At 44.9% G+C, this 16,864-nt stretch overlaps 1 protein-coding gene across 1 annotated transcript in view; it reads right to left on the reverse strand.

Annotated features, from left to right (window-relative positions):
• Nucleotides 1–15,312, reverse strand: part of Ttf2 (transcription termination factor 2) — a 32,563-nt gene extending 17,251 nt beyond the window's left edge. Inside the window, exons 1-10 of the mRNA XM_036190684.1 lie at nt 15,256–15,312; nt 15,067–15,169; nt 12,946–13,032; nt 9,206–9,272; nt 6,953–7,840; nt 6,096–6,210; nt 5,652–5,834; nt 3,927–4,054; nt 2,752–2,833; nt 663–782 (exon numbers count right to left, since the gene is read on the reverse strand). Coding sequence (XP_036046577.1) covers nt 663–782; nt 2,752–2,833; nt 3,927–4,054; nt 5,652–5,834; nt 6,096–6,210; nt 6,953–7,840; nt 9,206–9,272; nt 12,946–13,032; nt 15,067–15,169; nt 15,256–15,283 — 1,801 coding nt within the window. The 5' untranslated portion in view covers nt 15,284–15,312. The remainder of the gene's footprint in view (nt 1–662; nt 783–2,751; nt 2,834–3,926; nt 4,055–5,651; nt 5,835–6,095; nt 6,211–6,952; nt 7,841–9,205; nt 9,273–12,945; nt 13,033–15,066; nt 15,170–15,255) is intronic.
• Between the last annotated feature and the right edge of the window lie 1,552 nt (nt 15,313–16,864).

Genomic DNA, 16,864 nt, shown 5'->3' on the forward strand with positions numbered 1-16,864 from the left:
CCCAGGCTGGCCTTGAACTCACAGAGATCCGCCTGGCTCTGCCTTCCGAGTGCTGGGACTAAAGGCGTGCACCGCCGCCGCCCGGTGAAAAAGCCTCTTCTAAGACAGCTAATGTCATTTGGAACCATCTGGTGACACAGTATCATCACTCCTCATCCACGTGTGCTGCAACAGTGCTTACCGTGGGCCTGAGAATCAGGCCACATGCTGCTACCCACTCAGCAAAGCAGGACTTGTGCTCACATTCACAGTAATTTACACAGTATTTACAGATGATATAGAGCATCTTAAAATATGTATGAAGTTATATTTTTAAAACAAGAAACAAATCAAATATGTAACTTTTAAAAAGTGCATTAGTTTGGATCTACCTGGGAAGTTTATTCCCAATATTAACAGAAAACAGCAATTACTGTGTTTGAACTAACTCTTCTAGAGCCTTACCTACTTCCAGGGAATTTTTTCTAATCCCTGATCAACTAAGTTTAAATAAAAGGGGGAAGAATTCATTTATAACTGGCATATTCCACATTAGAATAATACAGGGAAGTAGCCAATGCTGGTTTTCTAACAGATTAATGAGATGTGACCCTTCGTGGCCTGGAAACCCCCCTCTGCAGGCTCAAATAAGGTTGGAAATGGCAGAAGGTGCTGATATCTACCATCCTTGGAAAGCCACGTCACAGGCATGCTTCTGCCCTTGTCCTTGCTTTTCTCCTGATTCTTCTTGGTTAGGATGAGTGCGATCATCGTCAGGGTTTTTCCTAAGCCCATATCATCCGCTGGAAAACAATACACACAGTCAACACAACCTGAGGAGAAGACTCCTCCTGTAGAAACTGACCCTCTCCCTACCCCAGTGGGGTCTTTGTTTTTGCAAAGATGATGCACTATTTTGTATGGAGGACAGCTCAATATACAAGAGTTAGACCTCACCCGTACCTCAGTTCTCTGTGACAGTGGCATTTTTCTAAGAGTCGTCAACTGACTTTGTCAGCTTCACGATGTTGCTTGGTCCTTCCGTTATTTCCAAAAGAAAATGTCTGGCTAACATACCTATCACCTACTCTACTGATACTGCCACGGTTCCGGCGGTCCTTTCTCACCTCTTTTATCCATCAGAGGCTGTAACATTTCATTATATATTTGAGTGTGTGTGTGTGTGTGTGTGTGTGTATGCGCGTGCACGCGCACATATGCATGTGTGCATGTACATATGCAGGTATACACAAGCGCCATATACCAAGACACATGTATGGAGTCTGTTCTCTCCTTCCACTTTTACGTGAATTCCAAAGACTAAACGCAGGTCACCAGGCTTTTACAAGTGTTTGCTTGCTGAGCCAACTCACTAGGCCTGACACTGCATTGGGCACTGTCCCCGCACCAGCCACTGAGTTTACCTAACTTCTCTTCATACCATATGCAACACTCAGGCTCACTCATCAGGTTGCTATATTCATTCAAAATAATCACTGCGAGCAAGCAGAAGTAAAATGTGAGCACATGGGCTATGATTCAAATTCTGCTTCTGCCACAGTCCAGCAGTCAATATGGGCAGCTGGTCTGTTCGGATGGAACCTCCCACTCCTGCTTGATTCAAAAAGCCCCATTCCTCTCTCTCCAGACTCCACCCTCTCAGAGAATCTCCAACAAAGAAAAGGCACCAAAAAGCCCAGTTTGCATTCCTGGCAGGTCTTCCCTGAAGTTTCCAACAGCCAAGACCAGACCAAAGCAGTCAGTTTTGACCATACTTGGGCACAAACCCAGCTTGTGGAGGACACATCATCACCCCTTGCCTCTAGAGTGTATGAGGTCCCTGCTTTAGTTCAGACACGTGACTTCTCCAGCCCCGATCTCTGGGGCTGGAGAGTTCACCCAGGAGTTGCTTTGCTCAAATAAACCTGCTCTTTTGCTTTTTTAATTCAGCTTGATCTGGCTTTCTGCATTGGGGGAGAAACATATTATTGTGTTACAGAAAACCTACTACTGTCTACCAACCTCTGAGAGCCCTACTCCCAACTTTAGGCCTTGGCTACCCTTTATAAGTAACACGTAAGGACAGCTCTCATATTTCAGAACTGATAGGAGTGACTCACTCCTCACTCTGCCCACACCATTTGTATACAATGTGGTTCTGTGCCAAACACTGTCTATGTGATACACTCCTAGAAAACTTCCTGGGCACTGAGGTTCCAAAATGCTCCTTTAGTTGGAAACAGCTTCCAACCTACCACTAGAATGTAAGCGTGAGCCGTGTGGCCCACTGAGAGAAGACTCCAGAAGACTACTCCCAGAGTTTTGTCCTGTGAGCCTTCTGCTGATTTTGATCTGTGTAAGTTATAGTTGTGGGATGGACTAGATGCTGTGGGTTCTACTACCAATCTCTGAACCCAGGGCAGATGAAGCCAACACTGGATGGCCTTAGCTTCCTTGAACACTTCAGAGCAAAGTCATAGCAAAGTCTGTAATTGTGGCTATGGCCTGTGTTCCTAGAATACTGGCCCCTGGACTCATGTTCCACAGACTGTGGAGCCAACAGAGAACAAACCCTCGGCTTGGTCAGAGCTAGCTGCCAACACTTCCTTTGGTAGGCCATGCATTTTTAACCAAGTCCTTACCATTTCTACACTTTAAGTTTCCCATCCGAAAAAAGTGGATGTGACAACATCAAATGAAACAATACAGCGAGGTTAACATGGTGCCTAAGAATCCCGTAACTGTTGGCTCTTGTCACAATGCTAAACTTACCCAGAATCCCTCCTTGTGGCTTCTGACTTTCCCGCCACAGTAACCAGGCTAATGCCTGCTTCTGGTGGAGTAACAAAGGGACCTGATAAAAATAAGCAAATGTCAGAATGAACTCCTCATGAGGCTATGGGACCCTGGCTTCACTCTACTCTTCCTTTGTACAGGTCAGCCCTCTCCAGTCTAGCTGTGGTCATGAGCTACTGGTTTCTCCTGTCTGTTACGCTGAAGCCTTCACCATGGCTAGTGGTCAGCATCTCTATTAGGATGCTCCTGTCCATGTCTCCACATCCACTAAAAGCCCATGTTGTCTTCTCAATTAGAAGTCAGGTTTTACTGCTTGCGTCCAAACCCCTGATGTCACTTGACTTTTACTAGCCTTTCTGTCTTTTCCATGATTCTTATATCTGACTCTCCTCTCTGCCCAACAGCCCAGTATGGACCGTTAGTCACAAGCTGTGGCAGCCCTTGAACTAGTGACTTCCTCCCAGTCCTGTGTCCCAGTTCCCCTTGTGCTCTGGGAGAACAAACCTTCAAAAGTATTCACTGTCCTTCACAGAGTGACCACAACTGCAGAGTGCATCTTGACCCACTCAACCCTTAAGTTCCTCTGCCAATGCCAGGCTCCACTGCAAGGGCCTCGCCCTACTCAGCAGCATGAGCTGCTCCTCCCAGCTCAGGGAGAAGGACTCACAAAAACCAACCTCGGTGTCTCCCCCCTCAACACCATCTCACTCTCCTATCCTGTTCTTATCCTCTTTGCTCTCTAAATATCTGCAATTTTTTTAAGGTATAAAAGTACTGACTGACCCAGATGATGTTTTCCTTATTCTGAGTTCCCTTTGTACTTTACATATATGGCCTAAGACACACTGCAAGGTGCTCTTTATCTTTGTCTTATGGTCACATTTGTTTCCTGTATCTCCATCCCCAGTAGATCGTTACAAATAACAATTGGTTTATATCCTGTAGCATCTATGGACAACACATGGATCCTTTGCTGCTATAGAAATGTATAATCTTACAACTTAAAAAAAAAGGGTTTGCTACTATGTCCACTGTTCAACAAAATAGAAACTACCACAGGAGAAGTCACTACGGCATTTATTTATCTGCAGGTTTCGCAGTGTTCTCTGCAGGGTGCTGGGCACTCCCCACTGCCGGTCTTCCTGGCTCACCTTCAAGCCAGCTGGGTCTTCTGCCACTGCTGCTTCTCCAGGACAAGACTCCAGTGACCGATGCAGCTCATCAATGGCTTCACTCGTGATGCTCCACACACTATGAAGGCGATGTTGGGTCATATGGCCTGTGAACAGACAAGTGTTACCCAAAGATGTCCCAAGTGCCATGTCCTCAGGGCTGGAAATGCAGTACAGTTTGTACAGTGCCTGCCTTGCATATATGGATTTGACTCCCAGCACCATACAAATTGGGGTACATGAGACCCTGTCTCTCAAAAAAAAAAAAACCAAAAAATAAACAAACAAAAATAAACAAACAAACAAAAACCCAAAAAACACAGCAAGACAAGTACTATATTCTGGCTAGAGCCTCAAAATATAATTATGTGCCAAACAATACATCTGTATTGAGTAAAAATTCCTACCTCAACGCTCTACTGACCTCCCAAGCTCCTCTACTCCCATTTTGTTTGCTTATAACCACATGAACTACAATTTAGAACAAAACAATCTGTAATTCTTTTCTAGAGGTGAAGATCAAACTTGAGGCCTTGATCACAACAGGCAAGCACTACCATTGAGTTAGGTCTCCAGCGAGGCCCTTGGAGTTTTGATCTTTTATTTTTCACTTATGAAAAGCAGTGGACAAAAAGGTCAAAGGTCATGCTGTGCAATAATTCTGGAAGCAAAGGTCTCTGGATTCAAAGGAGAAAGGCCAGTAAAAGCCACGCATGAAGTCTTCTGTGCAGACAGAAAGTTGATCCCTGAGGTGCAGGTCGCCAGCTGACTATGGCTCATACTACACTGTTTGCCCTCTCATTCCACAAGGACGAGTTACACAACCTGTTTGCAGTTCTAGGGGAAAAGCATTCTGGGTACAAGGTTTCTAGACAATGGGAAACTTTGCTTTCTTACTAGAATTCTTTCCAAGTCTCATCACATGCTCTTTTACCTCAATAAGCACTATAATTTAATGTTTCTCTAGGTGACTCCGTCACTATTATGTAATGGAATAATAAGCAGCCAAGACTGCTATGCTATGTGACCAAGTGTTTTCTCAGTGCCCTTTTAGAGTGGCCTAGGTTCAAATATCACCCCATCTATTAGACACTCCCGAGCTATGCTGCCCTTCCATTTTTTTATACCTTTGGCAGTTCTCACTGGGAGATTAACGGCCTTTGTTCCCCTAACTGCCAGCCCACTTTAACTGCAAGCTCCTGACTGGTAAATCGAGTCAGACAGCACAGTGAAGACTGTCTGGGATAAAATAAAATAAAATAGTAAATAAAAAAAAAAAAATCAACAAGCCTACTTGGGACCTGCAAAGTTGCCTGGAAAGTTAGCAGTGGGGGACTCAGCTAACTAGGGATTACTGCTTTCTGTGTCGCTGTAAAGCATTGGTTACCACTCACATCATTCTTCTGCATTAGCGGCTGGTCCACCTGCCTCATAATAAGCTAGGTTTCACACACAACACTACATCCTATGTGCCGCCCGCCCTCTGAGTCAGTGGATGGGCTCTCAGTGTAAGGTAGTAACCAGCCCCCAGCCTCAGAGTCCTACAACAACTGTTCCGAGCTCTACAGAGAATCAAGGTCTCTAACGCATGTGCAACTTTCAATTCAAAATGGCTTCCCCTTCTGGTGGGCAAAGACACCTGCTAGGTAACACATAACTCACAGCATCAACTTGTCACAGCAGGGCTGAATTCTTGAATCTTACCTCCTGAGCACTGACTGGATCCTTCAGGAGTTCCCTGGCGACCTGCCTTTAGTCCTAGAAAGCCTACAAGCTGGACATCACGACTGGGAAGGGGCTGGGGAGGCACGAGGTGTGGAGGGTCTGTAGTGGTTTTGGCGAGGCCACTCTGCTGGGGTTCCTGAGAGCTACAGTTCTCCTTAGTTCCTGCTCAACACATAAGGGGAGATGGGCTGAAGTGGGAGAAACAAGTAAAGGCAGTACAAATGCAGTCAGCAGACTGCAGGCTCCAGCTCTACTGTGCTCAGACCACAGGAAGCAGGAACGCTGCTTTTATAAACAACAATAGCTATCATCAGAAGAAAGCTCAGAAGCCAACAAGAAAATGGAAAAAAATGAACACAATTTTTATCAAAATGTCTCTGTCAAGTTCACAAACATGGAGTGCTGGGGCAAATCCCATCTTACCTTGCTCTGGGGAGAGAGCCAGAGCACTGAGTGCATCCTCCAATGCCTGGATTTGCTTAAGCAACTTCTCACCCTTGTCAGGGAGAGCCTGGATGTTCACTGCAGCCAGCGTGCCCTAAAAAACAGACCCGATTCAAATGGGACTGGCCTCTCAAGTTATTAAAGGACAACTTCACATTAAAATGGCTCAGCATGCTGAAATTCTGAAATGATCTTTTAATTACGAATGTAAAATCCAGGATTAAAAAACAAAACAAAACCAACTAACTTGCTAAGCCTAAGCATAAACATCAGAAAGGCAGGTATTAAGCGGCCACTTACAAAGCCCTCTCAGGGATCTACTCAGTTCTATGAGGGTCTCCCAGCTGCCCCAGAACACCCTGATCTTCGATCAGTGGTTCTCAACCTTTCTAACACTGAGACCCTTTAATACAGTTCCTCATGTTGTGGTAACCCCCATCATAAAATTATTTCCATTGCTACTTCAGAACTGTAACTTGGTAGTTATGAATCGTAATGTAAGTATCTGTTTCCCGAGGTCTTAGGCGACCACTGTGAAAGGATCCTTCGTGACCCACAGGTTGAGAACAACCACTTTAGAGACAAAGCACAAGTCAAGACTGGCCTGCCTCTCTCTCTTTTTTTTTTTTTTTTTTTTAATTTAGCTTTAATTATGTGTATTTGTATGTGTCTGTGTGTAAGTATGTAAACATGAGTATAGGTTACCAAGGAGGCAAGAAGAGGGCATCAGATGCCCTGGAGCTGAGGTTAGGCAGTCTGAGCCACCTGACGTGGGTGCTGGGAACTGAACCGGTGTCTTCAGCAAAGGCGGTATACTCTGCAGAGCCAATACTCACCTTCTTTTGTCTCAGCTGTGCTGTAAGGTTTGCACGCTGGGCTGCTGGGTCACACGACTCTCCCCTCTTGCAGACACCCACAGCAGCAGGTGGCTGTCTTTGCACATGCTGATCACAAAGGTGGAGGTTCTCCTTCTTCTGTGAGTCCATAGTGGAGTCAAAGAGAAGTGGGGACCCTGGCCTACTGGAAACACCGTCATCGTCCTCACTGTCCTCACTGTCCTCGCTGCTGGAGGCAGCATGGCGGACCTCTCGCAAGCAAAGCCCAGGCGCTCCCTCCTGAGAGGCCTGGGCACTGGGGGCATCTGTTCCTGTTCTGCCCTGGGCCTCCCCACTCCTGAGCTGCTCCCGGTTGAGGTGGCCCTCTTTCTGGGCTTTGCTTCCTGGGTTCTGACCAGGACCATTCTGAGGCGAAAGCTGGGTTTCCTTTTCTCTCGGCGGCGGCGGCGGTTCTGGCTTATCTGGGACATCTCGACTCTCACCCTCTGACAGCTGAGGGACCGCAGGTGTCCCTCGGAGCACATCTGCACGGCCTTGTTTGGGAGCCACTCCTCCAGTCTCCTTTGTTGTTTTCGCCCCTTGCTCTTTCCCGTCACCTCTCGACTGTGTTTCTGTCACCAGGTCAGGGGAGGGGTATTTCTCCATCCTACAGTCGGACTTGGTCTTCTGGCCTTTCTTTTGATCCCAGAGCTGGTCTTTGTTCTCGCTCAGCGTCATATCAGCTGTCTTTCCCCCACCGTCTCCTTCGACTAACTGTTTCCGGGGAGCTGCTTTCTGATTACTGTTAAGCACCTTGAATGGGTTTCTTGGCTGGCTGGGAGGATGAGGAAATAACTCAGATGCCTGTGGAGGCTTGCTGGTTACAGGATATTCTTTAGGATTAGGATCCTGTGTACAACGAAAACAGTATACGGTAAGGTAAAATAAGGCCACCCTTGTATCTAAAACGCCTTTTTTGGAGGAAATGGAAACTCAGCAAATGCAGTCCATGCCTAACTTCTGCATATACAAAGAAAGACGCCAATTCACAATGACTCTGTTTCTTTCGGTGCCTGTTCCTCCTCTGTACTGGATCACTCCTTCCCAGGGCTCAAGGGAGGTGAAGTCTGAGCCAGAGCTCCTTTAGAGCCACATGGACATCTCTCGTCTTTACGAGCATTACCACTTCCCCTGTACCACACAGGAGTAGGGCCTCCTCCTCTCCTAGATTAGAATTCATTTATTATTTTTTAAACTTTCTCTATTGTGAAGATACCATTAACTTCCCCCTCCCTTTTTCTATGGGAAGATTCTTTTTTTCTTTTCCATCTTTTGTTTTAGGAGCCATATTGTATTAGCTGTTGTTTTTGAGATGGAGAATTAAAATTCTCCATGTTTATGTCCTATCCTGGAGCCTTGCCTATTGTTATGGGCATTATCTCCAGTCTTGGGGTATCTGGAGCCTTCTTTCCTCAAGCCCCAACTGGGCACCAAATGTTGGAGTATATTCTGTAGCACGGGTCATTTGAAGAAAGAAGATATTCCAAGATAAAATTTTAAGGCCTATGAGGCAGCAGGAAGGTCCAGCCTCTCTAATGGACTGAACCCCAAACAGCTGTACAAAGGTGTATTTATTGAAAGTTACATAAAATATTTTTTCATACCAAGGTCCCTAATCTAATTTGCATGTTTTACTGAAGGAGAGCATCATATGCCCTCCTGACTCTAGTCCTTTATTATGTATTATTTGTAATACACAATAATATAAGAGCCTAAGGTGTGCCTAAGGTGTCTTGTGACTGAAGTCATGAAATGGCTACAAAGCCCCTCTAGGAAATTGTTTCCCACAAGGATTCTTCAAGGTCAAAGTACTTTTTAAAAAACAGCTGTTCAATCTAATATCTATCCCAGATAGTAACTTTGCTAAATTCCTACAACACTCATATTCTAGGAACCTTAGAGTTAGTTACATTTAGCTTATGTCAAAATCAGGTAACTACTGATCTGTAAAAAGATGGGAAAGTTAGCCTCCATTTCCTAAGCAGGAGGACACTGACTACTTTTGTGACACAGGAAATTATCTGTGTGAAATAAGAGGTAAATGGTGAGACTTTGACCATTGCACTTTGAATGAGCAGTCACATGGCTCTGCAGGGCTCTCAGAGCCTGTGTGATGGACACTAGCAGATCATAAGGACTTGGGGTGCTCTCAGTCAAAGTGACTCACTATACTGTCATAACACGCCATACGGAAAACAGAAGGGTAATTCCTACCTGCCACGGAACGTTCCCACACCAGTGTTTCCCCTCTGCCTTACTTCTAGCACATCGGAAGAACAACCTAGTGGAGTATAAAATACAAATAATTAAGGCTACAAAAAGTCTTTAAGAGTTTTTTAATTTTTAAAAAGGGTTTTCGTTTATTTTTCATGTGTATATTTTGCCTGCATGTGTAGATGTGTACCGCACTCATGCAGTGACTTGTAGAGGCCAGAAGATGGCACCAAATTCCCTGAAACCAGTTACAAGGCGGCAATTACTGTGAGCTGCCTGATAAGGGTACTGGGAACAGAATCCATGTCTTCTGCAAGAGCAGCGCGTGCTCTTAACCACTGAGCATCTCTCCAACCCCACAATTAGAGAGAGAGAGACAGAGAGAGAGAGAGAGAGAGAGAGAGAGAGAGAGAGAGAGAGAGAGAGAGAGAGAGAGAGAGAGGGGGCTCACCCCAGCCCGGGGTGACCACATCTAGGGATCTGAATTCAGGCCCTCATGCTTGTACAGCCAGCAGTTTTTTACCTGCTGGGCCATCCCCCTAGCCCTCGCAGAAGACATTTTTAAGGCCTGGAAAGTCAAGAACAAAAATGATACAGTAACCAGAGAGTACGCACAGTTTTATTATTCTTTTTATTCTGTATGAAGACCAATTGAAATGGAGGTGATCAGCAATGGCTGCTAAAATCAGAAAACAAAACAAAAACAAACGAACAAACAGATATTGTGTGTGCCAGAAGGGCGGCCACAGAACAGTCTAAAAAAGGAAGGCGGTAAACACAGAAGACACTAGCAAACTACACACTGTATCACACAGCTGCCTCTTCACAACCTAGGGACTTTCAAGGCCATCAGCATCGTCTAGATGAGAAAGGGAGAGATGCACACTGAAATGCACTCCCAGGGAATGTCTTACCATTCCAGCTCTCTTCAAGCAGTTTTTCTCAGTGGAACTGCACTCAGCTTCACCATCTCAATTCAAGGTGAAGTAGCTGGAGCTGGGTTTGAACCCCTGCAACACCTCTTCACAATCATGGGTGTGTTGATACTTTATTTGTACTGAAATGTGATTTTATTTGTATATTAATAAAGTTGCCTTGGGGTCAGAGCAAGCCATAGCAGAAGCTGGGTGGTGGTGGTGGTGGTGGTGGTGGTGGTGCACGCCTTTAATCCCAGCACTTGGGAGGCAGGGCTAGGAGGATCTCTGTGTGTTCAAGGATACAGCCAGCATGGCGACACACGCCTTTAATCTCAATACCAACCATAGAAGACCTGGAGGTCTGTACAGACCGGCAGTGATGAGGAGGTCATGTGGTTGGGTTTACAACCAATGAGAAGGCAGAACAGAAAGTCTATATAAAAGACAGGACATAGGAAGTAGCTCTCTTGTGGAGAGGAAAGACAGAGCAGCAGTGAAGGGTAAGGTTTTCAGCTCTCAGCTATTGCTCTGACCTCTTGGCTTTTAACTGTGCAACTGGCTCTGTGTTGCTTATTTAACAAGACGGTTACATCTACACATGGGAACTCAGATTCCCTTCTTAACCTCTCTAATAGTAGTCTTACATCTACCTGTAAAACAGCTACTGTAACCAATCACAGCAGATGTCCATGGAAGACAAGGGGTGACATTCCAGCTATTATCTCAGTTGCCCTTCTCCTCCACTGGGTTCATTTCTGAATCTCCGTGGTTCTTTTAATGCAATTTAGAAATCCATTGGTTGCCTTCTACCATAGAGGTAGGTGTTTCTGGATCAAAGGATAAATGATCTTAAGTGTCAGGAGAACAAGACTGCACCTAATAAGACTTGCTAGCCCCACTCTACTAAAGGAAAACAATGTAAAAATAACTTTAAAAATAAAAAAAATTCCATTTACAGGCTAAGGAGACAGCTCAATAAATAAAGTGATTCCTTGCAAGTATGAAAACTGAAGTTCTGATGCCCAGAACCCACATAAAACCCAGGTGGGCAAGGCAGACTTAACTGTAATCCCAGCACTCAGGAGGCAGAGACAGAGGGGCCCCCAAAATAAGTTTTCTAGCTAGGCTTGCAGAACTTGTGAGCTCCAGGGTCAGTGAGGACCTTGCCTCAATGTAGTAAAGTGCATGGTGACTAAGAGTCACTCAACATCAACCTCCGGCCTCAACATATGCACACATATGCACACACACATACCCACATTCATACATATACACATACCCCCTCACATACACACAGAACAGCAACAAACACTCCATTTACAACAGAATTAAAAACAACCAGAGGAACACAGTCAGTAAAATGAGTATGAGAACTTCATAATGGAAATTATTTAAAAACAGAGAACAATTTAAAGTCACACTACACCATGCTCACAGACTGGAAAAGTCAATATTGATGTCTGCTCTCTCAAAACTGATCTGTGTAAATTATGCAACCTCAACAGGGTTTTCTGTAGAAATTTAAGAAGTTGAATCTATATTTGATATGCAAATACAAAGAGCCCACAAATGCCAGCACAATCTTGAAGAAGTTGGAAGACATACTATTTTACATAATTAACTATGCAAGAATATGTAAATGAACCAATGGACAAAAATTAACCACCTCAGACACTGACCCAAACCTAGGGTCAATTGATTTTTTTTTTTTTTTTTAAACAAGGATGCCAAGCATTTCAATGTACTTGGGTTGGGGACAGAGACTCAGAACACACAAATCCTAAATCATATAGACTATTACACAAAAACTATCATGTATGATCCCTTCCTTCTCAACTAACCTTACATCCTGAAGTCTCCACTTAAGTGAGGGCCAGGGGTATAGCGCAGTGGTGAAGTATGCCCTGGGTTTGATCTCAACCAGCTAAATAAACAACCACCAAACCAAACATTTGAAGTGGTCATGGTACTTCATGCCTTGGTACCCAATGCAATGTATTTATTTAAAGAATATCAAGTGTCTGGTAAGTTTCTACTCACCTTTTGATACTCATGACAAATAACATCTCCCATCTATACGGAGTTCCCTGCCCTTGAGGGAAGCCGTGCTTTATTGAGTACTTAGCATGTTAGACCTTTGCCCTCTTTCTATTAGCAGAATTGAAAATCAACAAGTTAGTGAGCTGATATTATTAGTGATGGGACAGTTAGAGAAGAATACCAACAGAGCTGGTAATCCAGAAATGAACCACCGACTTCTCTGGATAACTAGTTGCTCAGCATTTAGCACAGTGACCCTTTAACACAGTTCCTCATGGTGTGGTGATCTCCAACCATAAAATTACTTTCATTGCAACTTCATAAGTTTGCTATTATGAATCCTAATGTAAATAAATATCTGAAACATGACCCCCGAGAGAGGGTCAATGACACCCCCAGGGGTTGGGTGGAGAGCTGCTGACTTAGGGAGTGACAAGGAAGACAGTGCCCAATGAGTACACAGTTTGTTCCTCAGTAATGACTTTTAAAGAACAGCTGGGCGGTGCTGGCGCACGCCTTTAATCCCAGCACTCGGGAGGCAGAGGCAGGCGGATCTCTGTGCGTTCGAGGCCATCCTGGGCTACAGAGTGAGTTCCAGGACAGCCAGAGCTGCACAGGGAAACCCTGTCTCAAAAAAAAAACAAAAAACAAAAATAAATTAAAAATAAGTAAAATTTTTTTAAAAAAGAACAATAAAAAGCATATCTAGCTGCAACTCTTTCAGGGTTAAAAAAAAAAAAAGAGAGAAAAGGAAATTCTTCTGATGCTCCTATAGACACCTACCTCCATTCTTTCTTGCCCTGTGGTAGAAACAAGCCCTGAAGTTCTACCACAAAGTCCTCGTGCAATAAACAGTGAGAAACAGGAATACTAGAGGGGGAAAAGAAAAAGAGAAAATACTTTTAGGAGACAAGGAATAGACGCCAACCGTCTGAAGTCACATCCAAGCTTGAATTCGTATTCTTATTTATTCATTTGGAGACAAGTTCCCACTGTGTAGCCCTGGCTGGCCTCGAACTCGCTACTAAGACCAGTCTGGCCGCAAACTTATAGCAATCCATCCTTGGTCTCTTGAGTCCTAGGATCACAAGCGTGCATCACCAAAGCAACAGAGTTTTACACTAAGGATTTACGTGTGGCTTGTAAATCCCATACATCATCATCCGTGTGGCTTGCAAAGGAAAGGAGCCAAAGTTTCTCTTTTCCTACTTCCTAAAACACAGCACGACAATAGTTAGGAGTTTAAAATTGCCTGTTATAGGACATCGGCTCTGCAATACTCCCAGGGATGATGACCTGTGGTTTAAGGCTGGCTACAAGGCAGGCTCACTGACTTCTCAGGTTCTGCCACGCCCTTTATCCATTAATACCCTATGAGCTGTCATTTCCTGCTACTCACTCACCTACCTCTAACAAAAATTGACTATTGGCTTCTTTGCTTGGCATCGTTTTTTTAATGTCCCTCCTAGTTTACAGAGGGACATATGTACAGCGCTGAGAGTGAACAGGTTTTAGTGAGTCTAAAACATTCCCCTGTGATTCCCTGTTGTCAGCCTTCAGTCTGCTGTCAGACACACTTCAAGCCTCAAGTGAAAGTACTGTACTAGCTTTATTATAGTGCACCCATGCAAGTATCCATTTATGAATGCTACCACTGGCATAGGGGCACACACCTTTGAACCCAGCACTTGGAGGCCAAGGCAAGAGGATCTCTGTGAGTTCAAGGCCAGCCTGGGTTATAAAGTGAGTTCCAGGACAGCCAAGGCTACACAGAGAAATCCTGTCTCAAAAAAAATAAAATAAAATAAAATAAAAATAAAAAAAAATTAACTCTTTTTTTAGAGGGCTTATTTATTTATTTTTTAAAATTTTACGTTTAGGGGTATTTTGTCTGCATGTATGTCTATACACCATATACATGCTGTGCCTGCAGAGGCCAGAAGAGGGCGTCAGATTCCCCCAGAACTGTTAATGACATTTATTAGCCCCTATGGGGGTGCTGGAAATCGAACCTAGCACCTCTGGAAGAGAAGCCAGTGTTCTTAAATGCTGACCCATCTCTCCAATTCCCAAGAATATTTCTCTTAATCTTGAACCAAACCTGATAGTATCATCGGTGTTTAATTCCTATACACATGGGCAGGCTTGTGTCTCACAACATTTGAGTGGAGTACCAAATCTCAATATATTTAGAAACTGGAAATAAATAGTAAACCCCGATGCAACACAGAGACACAAACCATAAACTCATTCTAGTACTAAAGAACTAATATCCATTATAAAGTTATAATGCTGAAAAAAATAACTTTGCTCTACAAAGCAACAGACAAGCGAGCAGGAAAAAATGTTAAATGATGACGCAGTTTTAAATTCCACTTAGAGAATGTAGACACCTGGTATATAAGATTGTCACAGGAGAGCAGTATTAACTTTCCTCACTTTGGAGAAGCGTGATATTTCCAGGTCTCAGCCTTAGCATCCACAGCACCTAAGATGCGCATCGATCTCTGGGGTCTGATGTTTCTTTCAGTTTCTAAAGAACCTAGATCTCGCTGGAGACCTGCTCCCTAAAGAAACTGGATTATTAACCTCACTCCTCTTAGATGCAGAAAAAAGGCAGGTATCTAACTCCTAATGTTTTTAACCTCAAACATTAAAATAAAAAGGGCGTCCTAAAATTGGTGCGAAACTAATAATCCCCACGTCCACTGTTTGTCTACACTTTCTAGAGCGAGCGCAAAGGATGCTGGGGCAGAGGGGAATGGCTAAGTAAGGCCAGACAGATGACTAGAAACTTGAACCTGAGTCTGGAAGGATCTGAACATAGGAGGAATCCGCGGCCCAGGGACGTAAAGTGAGCAGGCTGGGTCACTCCGCGGAATCGGCGCCGCGCTCCAGACTTACTCGGTGGACTGCGCGAAGCCGCATGTGTTCGACCGGCACACGTAGAAGCTCTTTCCCTTATTCGGGCCATCGCGGAGACCGGTCTTTAAGAAGCAGACGGTCCCTGAGGAGATTAAGAAGGTCATCGGCGGCCACTCCAGGCCAGTCCCACAGGCCCCGTGAAGGAAATCCCGAGACTCGGACCCTTACCGTGCTGCGGACACTTGACCACTTCCATGACGCTAACTGGAAGCCCGGCACGCCAGGTTTCCGTCCTTGACCCCGCCCCCACAACGCTCCGCCTAGCGATCCGGAGAACCAATCAGATGGGAGATCCGCCCACCCCCAACCAATTACAGCCGCTCTCAGGCTTGGCGCGCGCCGAAATCAAACCTGGGGGGCGTGGCCGAGGTCCCGGGAGGACGCCGGAAGGTTCCGGGCCCGAGAGCAAGACCAGGAGAGGCTGAACCTAGTTGACACCCGAATAACCCCGAGCCCTCGAGGCAGCCTGAGGGAGCCTGGGCGGTTTGCTTACTCGGGAAGCAGCCGCTGTGGGCGGAGAGAGTTAAATTTGAGGAGGCCGAGTCCTTAGAACTGCGGGAATAAATTGTATTGTCTGTAACAGAGCAGGCACAAAGACTTCCTTAGTGTCCCCCGCCCCCCAAGGTCACCCGAGGTCGAAGAGGCTTGAGTGAACCTCAGAACGGTTGCAGGGGGTCTCAGAACAGCTGCAAGGATTTCAGTTCCAAGCTCTGCGCCCTTTGGACCTCACAGCCGCCTCCGTGTTGATGAGGTTCTGAGACGTGCAAGCCCGGAGTCCGAAAGAAGACCCGGAGGAAAACCGGACCTCGCGTGCAGGCTCATTTTACTTGGTGTATTTTGCATTGTCAAGCCTTTTGAACTTACTTTGCATTTGTAAAATCGAGAGTGACGTTTAAAGAGTATTGCATTTGAAATTGTAATCAAGGGGCTAGAGACGTGGCTCAGAAGTTAAGAGTGCTTCCTGGTTGCTCTTGCAGAGTTTGGTTCCTAGCACTCACTTCTGGCCCCTCACCACCACTTGTTTTGGACCCCCACACTTGTGCACACTCAGAAACACATGCACAGCATTAAAAATAAAGTAAATCTTTAGAAGTTGTAATCAGTTCTATTAGTGAACAGAAGAAGGGGAGGGATGACTGTCGGAGCCTGCTTGCAATAGAGAGATGGCCTCATATTTGTGTCGCAGCTGTACAAAGTGGTACACACAGTTGCTATGAGGCCAGAAAAGCTGCAATGTCTAAGAAGTCTGGGCTACACGGAGAATGTAAAATTTTAGGAGTCCAGAGGAGGGGAGACAGACTCGAGATATTATTTATGAATTAAGCAGTTCTTACTAAATAGCTTTTTTGATGTCCCAAGAGGAGTAGGTGTTTGAGAAATGCAAAGTTCATTTAATGCACATATTTAAAAACAGCTGCTCTAACCACAAGGGGGTTATTGAATAGAGAAGACTGAACGAGCCTATACCTAGTGCTTAAATAAATATAAACCTAGTGCTTAAATGAATATAAAATAGTATTTAAATGTCAGGATGAATGGAGTCAGAAGTAAACTCTGAAGAGCTGGAGGAAGACTTGAATTTCCAAGTGTATTCAGTATACCCACAGTTCGCCAATGTAACTTTACAGACGAATAGGTGAAGCATTTTCTTTATTCCCCACTTGCAATTCGAAGATGTGTATGTGCATGTGAAATAGATACCGTGTGATCAGGTGGGGATCACACATGCTGGGTCTGCAGGAAGAGGACCATGGTGAGTCTATCTTGCATAATATGA

This window comes from Onychomys torridus, chromosome 6 (genome assembly GCF_903995425.1).
Source record: "Onychomys torridus chromosome 6, mOncTor1.1, whole genome shotgun sequence".
NCBI classification, from domain to species: domain Eukaryota; kingdom Metazoa; phylum Chordata; class Mammalia; order Rodentia; family Cricetidae; genus Onychomys; species Onychomys torridus.